General features: G+C 45.4%; 3 protein-coding genes across 6 annotated transcripts in view; 2 read left to right on the top strand and 1 right to left on the bottom strand.

Annotated features, from left to right (window-relative positions):
* Positions 1 to 86: 86 nt before the first annotated feature.
* Positions 87 to 15,344, top strand: bltp3a (bridge-like lipid transfer protein family member 3A). 2 transcript variants are annotated; one of them, XM_084679591.1, is made up of 21 exons: positions 87 to 907; positions 3,255 to 3,417; positions 4,107 to 4,145; positions 4,441 to 4,532; positions 4,677 to 4,866; positions 5,249 to 5,389; positions 5,507 to 5,677; positions 5,932 to 6,118; positions 6,312 to 6,398; positions 6,667 to 6,837; positions 7,010 to 7,128; positions 7,621 to 7,762; positions 7,943 to 8,136; positions 8,324 to 9,621; positions 9,800 to 9,975; positions 10,134 to 10,279; positions 10,598 to 10,748; positions 11,352 to 11,653; positions 11,743 to 11,851; positions 11,951 to 12,024; positions 12,664 to 15,344. In XM_084679591.1, the coding sequence occupies exons 1-21, from the start codon at positions 864 to 866 to the stop codon at positions 12,778 to 12,780; spliced, it is 4,113 nt and encodes a 1,370-aa protein (XP_084535717.1). In that variant the 5' UTR covers positions 87 to 863; the 3' UTR covers positions 12,781 to 15,344. The 2 variants fall into 2 exon arrangements, with proteins under 2 accessions (XP_084535717.1, XP_084535716.1); XM_084679590.1 differs by having other exon boundaries at positions 10,595 to 10,748.
* A 71-nt stretch (positions 15,345 to 15,415) lies between these two features.
* On the bottom strand, positions 15,416 to 17,466 carry taf11 (TAF11 RNA polymerase II, TATA box binding protein (TBP)-associated factor). The gene is made up of 6 exons (XM_084679594.1): positions 17,079 to 17,466; positions 16,773 to 16,978; positions 16,502 to 16,632; positions 16,316 to 16,403; positions 16,108 to 16,204; positions 15,416 to 15,975 (listed from the first exon to the last, which is right to left on the bottom strand). The coding sequence occupies exons 2-6, from the start codon at positions 16,935 to 16,937 to the stop codon at positions 15,845 to 15,847; spliced, it is 612 nt and encodes a 203-aa protein (XP_084535720.1). The 5' UTR covers positions 16,938 to 16,978; positions 17,079 to 17,466; the 3' UTR covers positions 15,416 to 15,844.
* A 579-nt stretch (positions 17,467 to 18,045) lies between these two features.
* Positions 18,046 to 20,434, top strand: part of anks1aa (ankyrin repeat and sterile alpha motif domain containing 1Aa) — a 56,639-nt gene continuing 54,250 nt past the window's right edge. For all 3 annotated transcript variants that reach the window (XM_084680373.1, XM_084680372.1, XM_084680374.1), the window contains exon 1: positions 18,046 to 18,473. In XM_084680373.1, the coding sequence (XP_084536499.1) occupies positions 18,295 to 18,473 (179 nt within the window). In that variant the 5' untranslated portion in view covers positions 18,046 to 18,294. The remainder of the gene's footprint in view (positions 18,474 to 20,434) is intronic.

The following is a 20,434-nucleotide window of genomic DNA, read 5'->3' as shown; positions in this document are numbered from 1 at the left end:
ATTAGGCTGAGGAAAATTGTTATGCGAGAAACACAGCTAAACATAGCTACATTGTTACAGCTTGACACCCAATGACAGCAACATAAATGAGTAATGAGAAGGAGCCGTAAGCTATTTCATGTCGAAGGTCCATCTTTTCCATACGGGTGAGCAGGTCCGTCCGACCGTAGGGTTTTGGGGACCCTAAACAAAAAGAGTGTATGGGGCCATTGATTGGCAAAAACATGTTCGGATAGCCGAACCAATCGCACGGCCCTAAACAAATGTCTGGATTGTTTTTTGGTTCGGGCCAGCCCTGTGGGTAAGGGAGAGAACCAAAATTGCCCTATTTAGCAATATTTTAAATTTGTATTTCTTTTTTAAGTGAGGCATGCTGTGCAGTTTGATATTCACTGTTGTAAATAGTAAGCTTGCTAAGGAAATAGTCGCTATTTCATGTTATATAATAAATATAGATAGGCCTATAGGCTCGGATTAACTATTACTAGTATTTCTGAAATTGACAATGAACGTGTTTTAGACATTTTTCTTCTGAATCCCTTCAAACAGCAGGTGGAGCCATAGTCATATGTGCATTTTAGTGCACTACAGCAAGATATCTAGCGTCGTTGCCTTCTGTCTGACAGTAGTGTAATAGCTTTGGTGGGGTAAGTGTTTTCAAGGCTTTTAGGCGCTGCCCGGGACACCAACTGGCCGGTTATAGTAGCCTACGGGAGAGCGTGACATTCATCATCAGCACCACACGACCATCTGAACTGGATCAAGATGCGGTGTCGAGGGGACAGCGAACAGTTTAAATACATGTTTATCTGCCAATGAATGAGATTCGCTAGTCAAATCTTCGACACACCATTATAACAGAAATGGCTGGGATAATCAAAAAGCAAATATTGAAACATTTGTCAAGGTAAGAGAGACAAACAATTAAAATTAGCTAGTCTTATGCTAGTTTAGTAGCTACTAAGGTTTTCTGGTATTGTACTGGTATGCCATGGCTAAGATCTACTGATCTGACGTCGGTCTAGCAAGCAGCATAGCACTACCAACTACCGAGCTATTGATCGAACAGCACTGATATCTACTGTACTATCGTTAGTTATACAGTATACCACAGCACGGCTTTTACAAAAAAAAGGCATAGGGATTGACTGCTGGGACGTTTTTCCCTGAAACAACTCTATGTTATACAGTATTAGTGAGTATTTTCAACATGATAGGCCTTTTGCTGGAGTCTAGCAGGAGGAATAACCCTGGCTGGCTGACTGACTGCAAGACAGCTCATGTACATGGTTTTTATGTCCAAGCTTTCGGCATTGTTGACTCGTTTTCGAGATATCTCCACATATCAGCATTGTATTTAATGTTCAAGCGAAGTACTGTGTAGATCAACATTATGTTTGTTGTGTCTTTTGTTGTATAAACAAGAATTTAACACAAAAAATCCCCTGGACACGGCTGTCCCTTGTTCAAGAAGCCAGACACTAAGCATCTCCATGCTGGACTGAAGTTTCCTATTGTTTTATGTTTAGCTGTATGGTACTGTAATGCTGGCTTTGCTCTCAGTGCTTGTGTATTTGTCAGTGTATGTCGTTATGAAGGACTGTTATGAATAAACTGGAACTATGTGGCAAGTGGTGCAGCTGAATGGGCTAAAGGCTAAGTATGGTTAACTGTGTGTTTGCTGACACTAGCCCAAATCAGTCAGATTGACATATATTAGCATTTAATGGGGAAATGTTAAGTAGCATTTTTTGGACCTTGAATGTCTGAAGAAGAGTCAGCTTATTTCCATATGAATGGCATATCTGTCTGTTTCGGGGCTGCATGTAGGTCAACAACTTAACCAGGCAGCTGATTTTTATTTTATTTTTTGATCCTTTAATCAATTACTCACCCCCTATCCACTCCTTTTTAATTTGGTGTTTGGTCATTGTACATGGGTCAATTAATTGATTATACAGATACAATTTCAATATCAGAACACAATACTCTTAGACAATTTCAGTATCACCCTATCAGTCTCATTGCTCTCACAGCCCACCTTACTGTTTCTTAAGTGCACTGACAACAATTGAATCAGGCTTACTCAAGTGCAGTGCATGGCCGTCTAATGGCCAAAATGGAGCCAAAATGGCCTTGCTCCACGATGTCTTGGTACATGGCTAAATAGACAAAGACAAAATAACAAGCTTTCTCTCAGTGCCAATCTGAGTTAGGCTTAATAGGCACTGTTGAAAAATGCTAATTCATACAATTAGGATCTGCTTTGGTCTTAATGAATACCTTCCACCATTTATTATACAGACTAATTGGTATGTTCTTTGATGTCTGATTTATAAAAAAAGCACTAGCTTTTTAAAATAATATGCACATTCTGGGCTTTTCATTCTCTGCCTTTCCTTTAGGCCTTGCTGTTTAGGCACACCAATGCCTGTTACTCACTTCCTGTGCACTGTTAGGTGTTTGATTGTAAATAGGATTGTGAGCTGGTTAGTGTTCCCTAGGGGGAGGGAGGGAGAGCCCAGAAGGCTGATGCTGTTGTGGAACAAAGTCTTGTGTATGGTAGATCTGCTTTAATGTAATTACAGCTGCATGCTCAATGACAAGCATTGTGACTTGTCTCAGAAGCAGTAGGAGTCATTGTTCACTGTAGCCTGAGGGTGAGCTGCATGTGTTGAGTTAGACTGGCTTATGAACATTTTTAAAGATTGGTTCTTTACTGCTACTGTATGGCACCTTCACAACATTAAGGCTGCTTTTCCCGTAGCTTTTGGTCAAAGCCCAAATATGACCAGTTTTGTGATGGTGTAAGAAATGACATCTTGTGTTCTGTAAAGGTCAAACTTGTCCAATCTTGTCATGGTGTGTTGGACATTGATCGTGAATAAAAGGAGGACTAGTCTGTTTCATAAGTGCGTCTCTCAGTCCTAATACTGTGTCGGAGTGTTTGTCAAGTCAATTTCCTATGCAGCTCTTAACAACTTTGGAGTGGAAGGGTCAAGGATGCTGGTGAAATATTGTTGTGGGAATCTGCCCAATCTGCCCAGCTGCCCAGCTTGGATCAATCTACTAGTCAAACCCATTCTCACTAGCTAGGCTTGGCATCAGTACTGGCACTTGTGTCTGTACAGAGTTGACAATGACAAGAAGTTGTGCTCAAATGTTTATTAGCATTAATCAATGCTAATACAAATAATTCAGCAATTTTGCAACTTTGATGTTTTTCTTCTTATTATTCTTCTTCCCCCGTGAAGGTTCACAAAGAACCTGTCCCCTGACAAGATCAACCTGAGCACCCTGAAGGGGGAGGGCCAACTGTCCAACCTGGAGCTGGACGAGGAGGTTCTCCAGAACATGCTGGACCTGCCTACCTGGCTGGCTGTCACCCGGGTCTACTGCAACAAAGCTGCAATCAGGGTGAGATGACAAGTTACAAAGACATGACTCCATGCTTCTCTTTCCTTAAATCTAGTTTTTGCAGTTAAAGTGTTTCTTGTGAAGGGAATAGTTAAGAATTGTGTGACCTGTGAACCCCATTGTTCATATTAGCTGTACATATAGACCAAATGGAGACATTTAGTCTGACTACTTGTCAGACAATATGCCACCCCCATAAAAAGGGCATGGTGAGTTGTACTTGTGAAGCTGTGGTTTCACAGTTACAAGGCCAGAGAAGCCATGAGGAAACTAAGAGTAACAGCATCACATGGATGTGCAGCCCTCAGAAACGACCCTGAGATCACTGTGCAGCATCTCCAGAGATCATTGGTCAGAGATAATGCAGAGGCATGTTTTTGAGGGACACTAAAGGCCACTGGCAAAGCTAGCCTTTGTATCAAAGTACCTGGGCTCATCAAGGGAGAGAGCTCTAGCAAAGATCTAGGCTGGAGAGGTTAATGATCTGTCTTGAAGATAAGTTTGAAGCCTGGCTAGCTTATGGTATTTAGTGTGTTTTAGTTTGGTCATAAAATGTAAGACCATATGAATAAGTGATGGTTGTGTATGTACGACAGCTGCTGAGTCATATGAAGGACAAGTTGGGTAGGGGTACTGATGCAACTTCTGTGTTTGACTAACTGGTCCCTTGCTGTTTTGTCTTCATCCAGATACAATGGACAAAGTTGAAGACCAGCCCGATCTGCCTGGTAGGAATGCAGCCCTTTGTTGTTCTCTCTCTCTTGCTCTCTCTCTCTCTCTCTCTCTCTCTCTCTCTTGCTCTCTCTCTCTCTCTCTCTCTTGCTCCCCTTTTTTCACTGTCACTCTCTTTCACACGCCCTCTCCCTCTCTTTTTCTCCCACTCTCACATTAACTTTCTCCGTCTCACAAAAAATGTTGGTTTGGCATACAATTGGTTCAACTGCCATCAGGGTGTAGTCTTTAATCATAGTGTGCTGCATGACACGCTCAGATCGCTGTTTTGCTGTTCACTCTTGTTTGCAGTTCCTCGATAAGGTGGAGGTAGAGATGAGGACTTGTGAGGAGCCACGGCCACCAAATGGCCCCTCCCCCATAGCTATCACCGCAGGCCAGAGGTAATCGAGTTTGTTCAGCAAAGTGGTGGAAAGTATGCATGTGTACACACATGCATGTGTGAATGCATCAGACATCTATGAAACTGCACAGTCAAGTTCTCTCCCAGTTATTGACCTCAATAGCATCTCATCCTTGCTGTGCAGTGAGTATGGTTTTGCTGAGAAGGTGGTGGAGGGAATGTCGGTCATCATCAACTCCATCACTATCAAGGTGCAGGCCCGTGCCTTCCATGCATCCTTCGAACTGTGGCAGCTACAGGGAAACAGCCTCAACCCTGAATGGCAGCGCAGTGACCTGCGCTACACCCGCGTCACTGATCCCAAGAGAGGAGAGGTAGGGTATAGCTCCCCTCCCCCAGGCCTGCCTGGCCTGTGTCAGGTCACTGCATAGACTGTACAGAATCCTCAGCCTACAGATCAGGCCTCCGTTTCTAAGTCCAGTATTTAATCACTTCATTAGTCCAACTGCTCAGTGTTATTGGCTGTGATGACTGTTTTTGTATTTCCTGTCTGGCTCAAAGAGCCCCACTAATCATGTTATAAAAGTGCAGCTGATCTCCAGTGACTGGGTAACCCTATGACTGTAGTATGCACTATTGCATTTTATTTTAGCTTACAGATGACAATGTTGCTGTTTAATAGGACCCACTTTCATTTAGCCTGCTAGTGAACTCTGGTTTGTCTCTGTGTGTTTGTCAATTCATTCCAACCCTCAGGTGCTGACGTTCAAGGAGATCAACTGGCAGAGTCTGCGCATCGAGGCTGATGCCATAGAGAGTGAGGACCAGGACTTGAGCAGTACCCCGTTACGCCTCATTACCAACCAGGGGCGCATCCGCATTGCCCTCAAACGCAGGGTAAGCCTGAACTACAGTATCGGACATGGGGGCTTCTACACAGTCTGACTTGTAGTGGTTCATGTCACTGTTTACTTCTTGTTTACTTACCACATAATCTCTTGATCCCTGTTTCAGGTGAAAGACTGCAACGTGCTGGCGTCCAAACTGATGTTCATCCTGGACGACCTTCTGTGGGTGCTGACAGACTCCCAGCTCAAGGCTGTCATCCACTACGCCAAGTCCCTGAGTGAGGCCATGGAGAAGTCTGCCCAGCAGAGGAAGAGCATGGCTGCTGAGTCCTTACAGGTCCTCCTGCTGTTCTGACCTATCCACATCCACTACAACACCCTGTCCTACTCCACAACCAAGTGTCATCAAATGTCGTTCAATGGGCTCTTGTGTCATATAGACGGCCTATATTACCTGTTATGGTTGTCGTAGTCCCGTTTCTATACAGTGATATCTGTATTGTAACATTACCTCTGTCCCAGTGTTGTAATTACTGTGTGTTAGAGTGCTCTGCTTCATGAATGAGGAGCAATGTCCTGTCTGTGTTGCAGACTGCCCCCCCCTCCCCTGGCATCCACACCTTGTGGACTGATCCCCCCGCCCCGCCCCCTCCCAGCGGTGCCCCCTCCAACCTGGGCCAGTACTTTGACCTGTATGATGTTAAAGAGTCCTCCTACCACACCTTCATATCTCGACTGGACTTGCACATATGCAACGACAGCTCCTCCATGGACTCAGGTCAGACTCAGAACATCTACCAAATTAAGGACCAGTAGTATAGGTTGTCTACCTTTGAATCAACCTACTGCATTTTTCATTCAGAGCTTTTACACAGATGTAAAGTCCTCTATATTAGCGAATGGTTAAACTTATGTAAAGTTGCCAGATGTGCCATAAAGGTTTTGACCAGTTATGTTCTTATGTCACACAGAAGAGCTCCCGCCTCCTGGTTCCCAGGGTGCTATGCAACTGACCTTCAGGAAGCTTGGCTTTGACTATTATCCAATTCACAGGCCTGGTGAGAATACTGCCCCTCAGTGTCTGGGTTTTCACCTATAAATACTCCCTCTGAAAGCTCAGCATTCATTCAGACTAATAGTAAGGAGGATTGCCATTCTTGCGGACTAATTGTCTGGGTGAGCCTGCCCACAGCTATAATCCTCAGTGGAATTCGTCAAGTGTGAATTGTAGAACAGCACTACCTATAACATTATCGTGAGAAGGGTCATATGGGTTCAAGGGTCTGGCCCTCAATATCAGTCTAATCATGTCCCGTCATCTCCAAGGTGACGGCTGCCGCCACTGGGAGCGCCACTGTGGGGCTATGGAGGCTCGAGCGCAGTGGGCAGGTCAACTGCTGCAGGACTTCCAGAGGAGGGTGGAGGCCTCAGGCATCCCCGGGCCACACTGCCAGAACTCCAACCCAGCTAAGGACTCTCCAGCCCGGAGGGCCCAGAGTAAGATCACGACCTCCTAGGGTGGAAGGATAGATTTGTTGGCACCTTTATGAATGGGGTCACATGAAAAGGTTCGGTACAGTATGTTTTAGATGAAATGGGTGGAGTGCTAGACGTGACCCCGTGGAGCACCCTAAGTATGTGACTGTTATGTGCTTGCATTCCTCTGTAGACGGACAGCCCACTCCCAAGACAAGCCCCCCAGGCAGAGAGCAACCATCCAGGACCCCGCTGAAGAGGCTGCGCTCCAGCTGTGTGGTGGTCAGAGTGGACGACCTGGACATTCACCAGGTGACTGATTCTGGTTCTCTCTAATGGAACAAGATTTTAAGGCTAGTTGTCCTTTTCAGGGTATTAGGGTTTATAGCAGTTAATCTCACTTTTTTTTTAATGTTATGACAATTACAGGGAATCTCCTAGCCTATCACTGCAATCATTCTAGTAGTGAGATAAGCCTTCACCACGTCACACTTCACTAGCTAAAGAGGTTAAACTGAGAGAGAAAACCCCCAGCCACCTCTACTTTCAATTTTTTTACTTTGTCTACTTTCATATCTGTAGAGGATGTGAGTTCAACTACAGTCACAGATTTCTCAAAAATAGGCTTTTGACATTTTGAAGGCTATTTTTTAGTAATTTCACTGTGTGGTTTAAACTCATGTGACAGGATATAGCATTAAACCGTTCTGATTCCTTTTAGGTCTCAAACTTGATTTCCCCATATTCACGGCTAGGACCAAACTGTAAAGGAAACTCAGAACTTACTTCCTCTTCTTCATCCAGGTGTCGACAGGGGGCCGCCACAGTAAGAAGACCCAGTCCTTACTGTCATGTAACCGCAAGTCTCTGCATCTGGCTGACAACGTCCCGGCCATCCACCTGCAGTTCACCGAGTACTACTTCTCTGAGAGCCCTGGCTCACCTGGTAAGAACTTAGAGCATGTTGAACACGCAGATGCACTACTATTTCTTTAAAGTGGAACATCAGTTTCCAAGCAACTAACAAATAACAATCTTATCCAGCCATTGTTTACAATGAGTTCTACAATGATCTGAGTGAAACCTTCCTTCATCTCCTCCCCCCGTGCCTCGTGTCTCTCCTCAGTGCCAGACTCCAACCTGTATGCACAGCTGAATGGCCTGCAGCTGTGTGTCGACCCAGCCAGTGTGTTGTGGGTCAACTTGTTCACCAGAGGTCTGCTGCGGACCCTGGAGCAAGTCAAAGCGTTCTACCACCTCCAGGACAGCAGCAAGGCTGAGGAGCATATGGACATTCGTGTGGACGCAATCCAGCTGAAGGTGAGATTGAGCTCACACTGAAACCTTGAACAAGATTGGGTAATGTATAAGTTATCCCTCCCTGGCTGGTTTCTCTCTCTAATTCTCTCTTTTATCTCTCTCCCTCTCTCTCTCCCTCTCTCTCTCTCTCTCTCTCTCTCTCTCTCTCTCTCTCTCTCTCTCTCTCTCTCTCTCTCTCTCCCTGAAGCTGATCATTCCTCTGGAGTCTTCCATCCTAGACCACCCTGAGCGGCCCCAGTCTCTCAGCATCATTGTCCCTCAGACGGTCCTCAGTAACACTCGCCACTCCCCCCACGGCATGAGAGCCGACCTTAACAGCACTTACGGCTGCTTCGCCAAACGCCCCTTCTTCCAGGCCTCTCCCCCCTGCCCCTTCCCCAGAGACCAGAGTGCCTTCCACCCACTGCCCTCCACTTTCCTCCAGCATTCCCTGGAGGGGGAGCCCCTGGCCCAGTCTGGGTGCAGGCCCCCCCGTACCCAGGATGTCTGGTCCCTCAGCCTGTCCCGGCTCTCCTTAAACTTTGACGGGGTAAAGAGAGGCCCCAAGGGGAGATCCCAGCCCTTTGTAGAGCCTTTCGCCATATCTGTGTGGATGTGTCGCCCGTCAGCATTCAAGCGTGGCTGTCTGTCCTTGCCAGCTGGACATGACTCTATCCAGTCCGCCAACAGTAACCCCAGCAGTCCCCACCACACACCTCCAGAGCAGAGCCAGCCACCCTCCCACCAGGGCCAGCACCAGGACCCCAGGTCTTACAGTCAGGTGGAGGGCCCACAACCACAGGCCTCCATCCACCTCCTGGTCCACACAATCACTCCAGTCAAGGTGTGGCTCAACCACTACCAGTACGTGTCTCTTCTGAGGATGAAGGACACTCTGGCCCGACTGGGAGGGGAGCTGGGCCGGGACACCCGGGACGCCAAGCAGGCTCGGGGCCAGGAGCCAGACCCCCCTACCGTGTGTTTGGCTCTGCTCATGGACTCAGTGGAGCTGGGGTTGCTGCTCCCGCCAGCCACCACGGAGCCTCAGGAGGAGGCCCGCACCCCAGAGACAGACAGCCCCAGCCTGACGGACTCCGACCTGTCCCTCACCCGTCAGGCCACGGAGCCAGGCCTGGGGCCCCTGGAGGACAGCGGCATAGAGAATGGCACGGCTCCGGTTACCTCCTCTGCTCCAGCTGAACTGAACCAGGAGGTGGATGGAGGGGTGGAGGAAGCTTGCGAGGCTGTAGAGGAAGGGGTGGAGGACCCAGACCTGGTTCTCTCCCCTCCTCTCTCTCCTGGACAGCTGCCAGTGCTCTCCAGAGATCCCTCCATCTTTAGCCTGGAGGGTGAGCTCTCCAGCGCCCTAAATGCCACCAAGGATGTCACCAAAGACGCCTTCAGTGCCTCAGTGGACCTGACCAAAGGGGCTTTCTCGATCACGAAAGACGCCTTCAGCATCCTGAGTCGAAGCTCCGGGATGAGCAAGCTGTTCACTCCCCAGAGGTAGGCTCCCTAGCTTACACCGCATACTGGATGGTTTGACTGAGGAAAACGTAAACACAGCCTGTTTCCTCCCACTCATTTACTCTCTACCAATTCATCTCTGACTCTTTATCTCTCTCTCTCTTTCTCTTTATCTCTCTCTCTCTGTCTCTCTCTCTCTGTCTCTCTCCCTCTCCAGGGAGCAGCGTCAGGAGGAGTCCCCCTCCCTGACAGCCAGCCTGCGTCTCCAGTCGATGAAGCAGTCCCCTTCCCAGCGCTCCTTTGACAGCGCCATCCTGGACGGTAGCCTGCCTGATGACCACTTCTCAGTCGACAGCGACACCAGCGACAACTTTGTCATCCTCATGGACTCCGGTAGCTCACCTCAACATCCATCATCACCTATAAAGGCTGCGTAGCACAGACACGGTGTTCCACGTAGACAGAATGACATGTGAAATGGGACTATGAGAACAGGAAGTTGTGGTTGTCGGGTCTTGTCCTGATCTGCGCGGCCATGTTTGTGGTTTCAGAGTCGGGGGTGGAGTCAATGCGTCCCAACAGCTCCTCAGTGCTGGGAGCCAGCCGAGGCAGCCCCGCCCCTGGGACTGAGGGAGGCTCATCAGCTGACCTGAGCAGCTCGCTGTCCCAGAGCACCGAGGACATAGCCCAGAATGAGGTGGGTCTCACACGAACACACACACACACACATATAAACAATGGCTGGATCAGACCATAGCTGTTGCTTTCTTTTATAACTATGCCTATGTGTGTGTCTCTTTGTGTCTCTGTTTCTCTCTCTGTGTCTCTCTGTGTCTCTGTGTGTCTCTGTGTCTCTCTGTGTGTCTCTGTGTGTCTCTGTGTGTCTCTGTGTCTCTGTGTGTCTCTCTGTGTCTCTCTGTGTCTCTGTGTGTCTCTGTGTATCTCTGTGTCTCTGTGTGTCTCTCTGTGTCTCTCTGTGTCTCTGTGTGTCTCTGTGTGTCTCTGTGCTTAGCAGGCCTCTGTGCTGCTGCTGCTCCTCAGTGGGATGTCCTGTGTGGTGGAGGTGAGGGGAGAGAACCAGGTGGTGGCGCTAGAGGCGCAGGATTTCACCCCCACACAGATGGGCAACATCCAAGTGTGTGACTTACTGGCTGGTCTCATACCAGGTATGTTAGCTTGGTCTACTGTTGGGTGTATTCAATAAGTATTATCAATCTGCAGATTGGGAGAGAAAATCGGACCTCTGACCATAAATGACAACACAACACCAGGCTTAGGTCTCAATCATGTCTCTCTCAGCCCTGAAGGCTGGAGGACCATCTTTTATAGGGCACAAGAATGTAAACATAGATAGTGACAGTCAGGCAGTAATGACGTTACAACAGTCTCAGAGGAAAAGATTCACAGCTCCCAACACATGACCACTCAGCCTAGAGAGTTCATAGTTGGAGCTCTCCTTGTAGCCATAACAAGGAACATTTAGCCAGCACTTTCTCCTGACCCCGAACATCTATTAACCCTGACACATAGACACAATCTACTCTTATTAATAGCAAGCTTACATGAGAACATACTAACTAGTATCCAATGACTAGTTCTATTGATTAGTGAATAATGTAAGCACACAGGAAATCGCAATTTCTTCCACACTACTGAACCTCACTGAACAACAGGCTCACTGGCCAAATGCGGTCCATCCATCAAACCCATCAGTGTTTTTCAGCGGACTGACCGACTGCTCCTCTGTCCTGTCCTCCTCCTGTCTCCAGTCCCAGGTGGGCCTCCTAAGAACCAGAAACAGGGCCAGGGACAGGGCCAGGTTCAGGGCCAGGTTCAGAGGGGCAGCCGGGGAGCTCCGGTGATGTGTATGCGGGCAGAGATGGGTCCATGTGCTGGCCGTCACTCTGCTCTTTCGGAGTCTGTGGGTTTCCTGGAGCTGGGGCTGCAGGGCTTCCACGCTGAGCTGCTGGCCTCCACCCTGGCCACCCTGGGACCCTTCCTGGAGGACGAGCTCAGCGCTGACATCCAGCCCATGAGGATCAACCTGAACAACATCACCGTCACCCTGAAGGTGAGGTGGCGGGAGGCAGTGCCAAGCAGCAGGTGTTCTTCAGCCCCGAGTCAGGACATGACGTTAACCACTGCTCTCCATATCTCTAGGACGACATCCCTAAGATCTTCTCCACTGCCCCCCAGCCCGTCCCGACCACCTTCACCCTGGAACAGCTACTGCTGGAGCGCACAGACGAAGGCCTCTTCAGGGTCAGAGGTGAGCAGAGGGAAAGAAGACAGGCTTGTGGCGTGTGTTATCAGTTAACAATGGTGCATCTACATTAGTAACACTGCCCTGTGCTGTGTTGGCTTGCAGGCGGAGAAGGCAGGGGCTTTCCAGCTTGTGCAGAGAAGCCAGACAAGTCCTGCTCCCTCCTACTACAGAGCACGGTAGGTACTGGCCTGTCGAAGGAACGCATGACATCCATTTGCTCGCTTGACTCACGCTTATCAGTCTTTCCCGTTGCGCCAAAGCAGGAGCCAGTAAGAAAAGGATAATTGTATTGCATTGTCTATTAGGGTGTTATCTTGTAGGAGTTGTTTTTAATTCTGTAAGTTACATCCTAAAATCATTGAACCTTAGGTCTTATCCAACAATTTTTGTATTGTTTTAAAATATTTTTCTGGGTTTTAAGCACAGATTTGTGTAATTTATTGATATACGTGCAGTTAATGTAATTGGTTACTCTTAACAACTGTCGTAGCAGTTGTGTGCAGTGCATCTCAGCTAAGCTCAGCCCTGCAGTGTGAAAGGAGTGCAGCCTATCAACTGACCTGACGTGGACACAGAACCTGTGTTGATGTTGTAATGGTAGAAGGATTGGTTGCAACATAGATACTGTAATTGTAATAGTCTTGCTACGTTCAGGAAGAAGGCGGATAAACAAAATGTGCTTAGTGTCTTGAGTGGCAAGTAGGCCTCGTGTTACAATTACAACAGCTTTGTGGTGTATAGTTTACTATAGTAGAACCACCTTGGGGTTAATTCTGAGGGATTATAAGTAACTAACTCTTTCTCTCTCTTTCCAGAGTTCTTGTTTGGAGTCCCAGCTCTCTGAGACCCAGTGTGCTCTCTCCCAAGCCCTGCGTGACAGAGAGCTTCTCCTTCTGGAGGTCAGAAAGTACAACCCTGCATTTGACCTCTGAGCCTGTCCCTGGCCTGGTCAGTGACAGGCAAAAGTCTGCATCAGGAACTCAGATGTTCAACAACAATTGAGAAAACTGAAGAAGAAAAGTAACCTGGTTTTCCAAACCTCAAACCACTCTGACTACATTTTGCACAGACGGTCACTTCCAAGGAACCCAGATGTTCCTGTAGTCAGGCAACAAAGTCACCAGTTTAAACAGTAGTAATTTGCAGGAACTGCTGTCTCATGTTCTCTCACTACACCGTTTATGGCTGGATCTCATTCACAGCAATATAGAGTAGCAGCTAGGCTCCCCCCTTGTGGGCATAGTATCCATTCATTAAACAACAATGATTGCCTTTAGGTTTTCGCAGTCATCTGTGTTTGATAACCATGTAAAGAACATGCCAAAAGGAGTCTGACACATGCACTATTGTTACACTGCCAGAGAGCTGTCTGGCACCTCATGTTGTACTACCCATCCACTGTCAGGCATGCTGTGTGTGTATGCAGAAACCACTCATGTTATTGGAATGTTGGTGTGCGAGTTTGCAGGCTCTCACATTCCTTATAAAGCTAAAACACACCATCTGTAACATGGACTAGATCCTGTCTAAAGGTGTATATTCTGTAGGTGTATGAGTAGTTAGAGGCTGCTATTTTAGATCATGTATAGTGAAAAGAAGAGTAGGGAATATTAAGCACTTTGACTTCAGTAAGCAGAACTGAACTGCACCCACAGCACACCTGGTACATCTCACAATCCTGCCATCCTCCTTGTTTTACCAGAGGAGTGACCTCTCTTGAACCTAAACTGTTCTCTGACAACGGGTCAAATGATTCCCAGTATTATTTTTAGTTGTGTTTATGAGAAATGTTGATGAATCATTGACTGTAAAAGCAGTGTTTGCATTTTGGATTGAATGTCTACTCGATACATGCCTTTTGATCAGTCCTCTGATGGGAAGGAAATGCTACATGATAATTGTGGGAAATTAATTGAAGTTGGAGTTGCCTCTGGTTTAGCCATTTTGCAGTGTCCTTTTAAAAATACAGGTCACTGCTGGTTGTATTAGAGAAGGACTGCTATAGACAGTAGATCAAATTCAGTTAGTGTGGGTGTTAACATGAAAGCTTATGTTGCTAATGCATCAGTGCCAATTTGTTGTTATGTTTCGCTTGTACAACAGTGTGGAACTAGACTATGCCTATTGTCAATTTATTTTCCAGTATTCTGTATTGAATGTCCATGGATGTAGACAGTAGTTAGTAGTTAACATTTTGTTAACATATTTATCCTAAGAGAGGCTTTCATGTGGGTGTTCTAAAACCAAAGCTGTGTTTATTATTACTTCCAAGGTTTTTCTGTTGTCATAACATATTAGTGCATGGCTTTCTGATATCCTGATGAGACATTGGTGTGAGACTTTGATAATGGGGTAAGTAAATGGTTTGTAGCATAGAGGCTAAGGAACACGTCTCTCAGTCGGAATCGTAGGATATCAGGTGAATTTACAGCCTAAGCATGTAGCGTTGCTACAATGTCTCATGATGTGGACTTGTGAGACCTCTGCTGGCCACAATATGCCACTGCACCTTGCCTCAGCCGAGGGCTTCATATTGAGTTGCCTTCCAAGATATCAATGACTGTTGCATTCTGAAAAGGGAATGTGAACATATAAAGCAATAGAAAAAACTCTGTCCTACCCAAACAAGAACCATCATGCCATAGTTTATTAATCCAGGCAATTTTAGGTTCCCTAAATTTATTGTACGGTATAAATGTCAAGGTATTTTTGACATTGTTTCTTTGTCATTTTCTGCATGTGTGTACTTGAGCTCAAGGTCAGTCAAATTTTAACAAAGCATATCATCAACTATATCACCTCATTTATTATATGCTGCTCTTTTATTTGTTGCTGATACTTGTGTTTTGCATGGCCTTGCTGTCAGTTTGTGATCTAAGGAGAAAATTGGTTGTCTCTGTGTGAAAGCAGTGTAACCGTGACTAAGCTTGTTGAAATGCCCCTTTTTCTGTCCTGTCAGTCCACAGCAGGGTTTCTCCACTCCCTGCATAGGACCCTCTTACCTCCCCATCTGCATGGCCCATCTGTGTTGCCATAACAACACAGGCCTGAGCAACTGTGCCATCCAAGATGGCAGGATACTGGATGTCCCTTCCTGCATGGGCTGTTTTCTGTAGCCACCAGTTACCTACTATCATAGCATCAACCTCTTCATTGCAATAGGAGCCCAAATGCATTGAAATGATTTAATTTTTTGTGAATTATTTGCACTTTGATGTGTGTGGTATGTTCACTGTAAATTGCACTTGCTGTAGAGTAAACCACTACAGAGGGTTTTTGGTGTAGTCCTCCTGAATAGACAACTTTCTGGATAATGCAAATAAGGGAGAATAACTTCTAACAGTATTCATTTGCTCAACACTTCCTTTTAAATCATTATATAGATAATGTAGGGTCACCACATTATGGAATTTAACTAAATAAAACTGGTTCTGTGAACCAAATTAGTATGTGGAAAAAAATATTTTAAATTGTGACAATAAAAGTTTATAAACTCTTCAGTGTTTTTCATTTTCTTTAGTAGTAGTAGATTAATTCACTACACTTCCATAAAGAACATGACAGACATTTTATAACAAATTAAATCTTTACTGAAAGGATGACATGACTCACAAATCTGTGATGCTTAGGACAAAATGTCTGAAATTGCCTCAAAACATGCCTGCGGGTGTCTCATACACCATATCAGTTTCTACTGTGTAGATAAAAAAACAAATCCTTAAGTATGAGGTTCTCTTCTTGAACAAAGTAAACAATGGCTTCTGTTTTAACAGCTGACTGATTTAAAAGACAATTCATTTCAGCTGCAGTAGAGAGCAAGTTTGCTTAGTCGCTTTTGTCACAATCTTACTACCATGGTGATTGGATAGGAGAATGTGCTGAGCCCAGTCTCAGCCTGGGCCTCAGCACAGGAGCAGAGTGGTAGGTTGGCATCATCCAAGAGAAACTGATCACCACTAGGCTCTCTGCCTGTCCATCTGCAAACAGCACAGGGCATCAGTGGAAGAGAATGTGCTTGTGTTTGGTGTTGGGGATCTGCTCTCTGCTTCTCAGCCTCCTCACAGCTTCCCTCATGTGCTTGGGCTGAAGAGGGGGCGTGTCACCCCACTTTTCACATACATCCAGTGCTGTAGGGGCCAATGGAAAGATACATCTGTGACAATACTACCTAATAAATGCCTATGAAGACCGTGTTAACAGTGGAAACAAATGTTGTTAAAATCTATGTTTTGTATCCTACAAATAGCTATGCATCTTACCCTCTTCCACTATTTCCCCTGCAAAGACTTTGGATATGCCCGACATGGCTATGACCACATTCTGGGAAACTGATGATCCTGTTATGGACTGGATCAACTGAAACGGAATGGTGTCCCAATGTTCAAATTACAACACAGCATTATTGCTCCCAGTGGACAACAATTATAGGAACAAGAGACATTTAAATGGGCAACATTGACATCATACCCTTTTGATAGCAGCTTTGGGGAAGGCAGAACGTCTGTACATCTCATAACGATTCAGCTGCTCCTCAGAAAAAGAGGACACCAAGACCCTACACAAGAATGTGATTAGAAGTTCACTTAAAATAAATGAGTAAATGACTTAACTCACTTAAAATAAATCCATCTGTTCTATGCACATCCAACTTACTGCATCTTCTGAATTTCATCTTCATCAACCTTGTGACGCTTCTCTTTCTTCTTCTCTGGCTCCATTTTCAGCTTTTTGGAGGAAGGCTGGCCGGAAGTACCCTCATCGTCTTCTTCGCCTGTCACAGACTCCTGCGCACATCAATTAATTACGCAATATTGTCGTTATCTTGAAAACAGTGTTATTAGAAGTGCCCACTGCCATGTCACCAATCTGTTGTCACCATACACACTTTTCGCCATTAATAATGATGCTGATATTATGTTCTTACTTGTTTGTTTTCGTGTTTAGACTCTGATTGACCAGAAGCATCATTTAAATCTGAATCTGTGGCTTGGGCCACATCTTCTGTGTCCTCGTTTTTGGAAAGTTCCTCGGAGACCGATGCTGCCTGTTCAGATATGTTTCCACTCTTGATCCGTGCAGGGTCTGCCATCGCTAACGCTTTGCACAATCCCAAATCGAATCGCTTTAAACCTGCAAAACAGAAAATGTCAGTTATCGGCTAGCTCTCGTTTCAAAATACATACAGCAACAAAAATAGAGCCAAACTAACTGTCTAAACATGTCTACTCACACGAAAAATGTTGCTCTTTGTTCCACGATGATGATGGTGCCGTAGACAGTATGAATTAACTAACTAGTTAATGACTATGAGCTCCAACACTGTTAGCTCTACAGAAGAATACAAGTAGTACTAGTAACATGTAGAAACAAGCTACCTGCTAGTGCTAGCTAGCTACTGCCACACAGTAAGCAGTGCGAAACGTGGCTCGTTGGGGTCTCTATACACTCTGGCTAATGCCCACATCCACGGTATTACTAGCTATGTTAAGTATTGAAAACAATATTTGTTGGTTGATAGCGAGATTGACAACTAATACAATAACAACACCATTACGCTATACGATGATACAAACTAAAGACTAGCTCCGATTTCTGACGATGATGCGCATGCGTTAACCTTCGGCTGTTGCCTTAAAGGTATAGTTCACCCAAAAACCTAAATACCTGGATTTTTAAAACGCTTCTTTCCCAACAAACTGCCATGGCGTTGTTAATAGTAGAGTAACACAGAAATGCATGCCAGTTTATGAATGATTGGTGTAAAATACAAAAGTATTGTCATACTGGTGTAAAACATCACCGTGACATTTAGCTATAGGCTATTCCCGATTTCCCATAAATTATGCCATGTCTTCATTGAATTAGTTTTTATTTGACTCCAAATTATATCTTAATTTATTGAAATGCATTATTAAAACATTTTGTATATCGGAGATTAGGACAGAAAAGCAACCTACTTTGCTTGCACAGGGAATTTGTAGTGATGCTGAAATTGGAAACATGGAATTGAACATGTTAATTGGACTGATGTAGCTGCAAACTATCTGTTTGTAAACCGTTTTTCTCAACTATAAACTGTACTAAATTGCACTGAAAAGAAGCACAGCTAGGAGAGGCGCATAGATGGGGCTAGTGTAGTGAAAGATACAACCGCTAAATGAAAGAGGTGGGGGGAAAACTACGCGGAGAGGGTAGCTTCGAGGAAGTGACGCTTTGAGGACCAGGGCAAAGGAAGTTTGCTTGGCGGTGCTGAACGAAACTTTTCCCCGGAGCGATAGCATATACGATCTGGAATCCTGGAGAGTTGTACCGCTGGAGAGGTTGACCCAGCAGCCGAGGAAACCTTTGTTTCCCCCAGTATAGCAATAACTTGTACGGCTGTGGATCGCTAAGGAATTCCAGCCCCTCTCCTTTCCCCTACCACCCGATTCCCTTTTCGTCCCGCGATGGGGAAGGAGCAGGAACTCCTGGAGGCGGCGCGGACTGGAAATCTTGCTGCCGTGGAAAAGCTTCTTTCAGGCAAACGACAATCGACTGGAAGTGGTAGTGGATCATCTGGGACGGGTGGAGGTGGCAACAGCGGCGGTCACGGTGCCTCCTCTCACCCGCTTTCCAGCCTGCTCAGGTAGGGGGGGATCTGTGGTGTGGATGAATGGGAAGCGGAGAACGCGAACAGATGTTACGAGTCCTATATGCCACTGTAGAACTCAAAGTAATCAATAAATGCAAAGGAAACCACATAAGAAATATCATACTATCTTTGTGCATCAGTTTCTAGCTAATGAAAGCTTACTCGACCCATTCATGTTTTATGGCAAGCTAGTTGTTTGCTAGCATCTTGGCAGCTAGTGGACCTTCTCGCCATGTCTACAACGCAGCCAGATCAGTGCACGCGCAATGGAATTCCTCTTTGTTAGGAGAGCTAAAAATGGATTTCAGCATGACATTAACCACGAATTGTTATGATTATTTACGACATTATTCAGCATATATTCCTGCATCTGTCTGTCAAAGGAGGTTACTGTTTTGTCACGGTACATGGTAGCGACATCTCTGTAGAAATTGACTTTTTTTTGCATGTTTAAATCAGTACCGATGCCTTGCTAATTGTGAGGAAACGGGGGTCCATGTGTCAGTGTCTTGTTGTAGAAGCGCAACAATTTAATGCATGAACTGTCTCATAACATGAGTCTTGTATGCTAGATATGACGTTTTCCTCTGATCTAAAGATAAGTGCGCTTAGTTTGATATCCCTCCAGACCATTTATAGCACAGGAACTTCTAACCTTGCCTCCGGTATCAGTACCCCTTTAGGTCCATGTGGTGTGGTTTGATAATGAACTCCCTGTATACCTCAGTCATGTTTAAAATATGTACTATACCAAGCCAGAAAATGGTTCTTACAGAAACTGCAATGTAAAATAATAAGAACATGGTCTGAAATCTGCAGTTTTTTTTGCATGGCCACAGATCTGCCATATACAACTTAACCTTGATGTCTCTTTTCATTACTGAACAGAGACAATGTTTGGCTGTTGTTCCACACAGTACACTTGAGAGACATGCTTTATTGTTAGTGATCAGAATTCTGCTCACAGGGCTGCGAGGATCTTAGTCTGTAACACCTAGAGACGTGTTGCTCCAAGACACAGTGTTGATGAATCGCTGTGTTTTTCATACCAGGAAGTACGGTACTCAAGCTAATTACATTATACCCCCTAATCGGAAATCCAATTCATGGATGTCATGCAGTCAAAGCTGACTCCATCTCTCCCCCTCTTTCTCACTGATGTATGGGTGGGCTGGAGGGTTGGATCATCTGGTCTGACTTGTCTGATCAATGTCTATAAACCTAATTTTTGGAAAATTATTGACTAACCCTTGTTAGATGTGAATAAATTGGTTGTGACTGTGGAAGAGCGCTTTAACCTAACACAACACACTCCTCGCTGGCCTCTGGGCCGCCCAGTCAGTGAGCTACAGCTCTTAACGTTTCCTCTTTAGATATGTGAGCTATACAAATGTATTGACATGTAGGCAATGTTCACCACAAAGTGGCCTTGGGGGAGTGTTGCTATTGTATGTGACATTTGATTTAGTGCTTGTAATCAAAATGTCAATACGTTTAGAGGCATCAATGTGAATTACCATAAACTCAGCCAGTGGTTCAAATGGGCTGTTTCAGTTAGCTGAACATCCGTGGCAAAATAATTCTGGCCAGTGTTTTACATCACAAATAATACCAGTGTTACTGGTATTTCTGCCCCCACCTGCCCAAAATGTGTCTATGTATAGACAGCATACTCAACCTAATTTGACGTTTTAGAGAGAATGACATCAGAGGTGGTAGGTAGGCTTAGGCTGGAAAACATCTTCTCTGGGATAACTTCTTGTGAAAAGTGTCAAAGTGAAATAGTGCTGTATGGGAGAATGTTACCAATGTTGGTTTCCAGCATACTTTGCTTAAATGGACATATAAGTATGTTTACGCTTCAGAATTGATAGTAATATGTAAGTTATTGTTAGCAGTGTGGAAGGTGTGTGTTGTGTGTTGGATTGGAGTTGTTCTTTCTGTGGAATGAAGCA

This window comes from Hypomesus nipponensis, chromosome 18, assembly GCF_054491055.1.
Source record: "Hypomesus nipponensis isolate SF chromosome 18, ASM5449105v1, whole genome shotgun sequence".
Taxonomy (NCBI): Eukaryota; Metazoa; Chordata; class Actinopteri; order Osmeriformes; family Osmeridae; genus Hypomesus; species Hypomesus nipponensis.
Note: the sequence above shows the minus strand (reverse complement) of the source record. Positions and strands in the feature narration are given on the sequence as shown.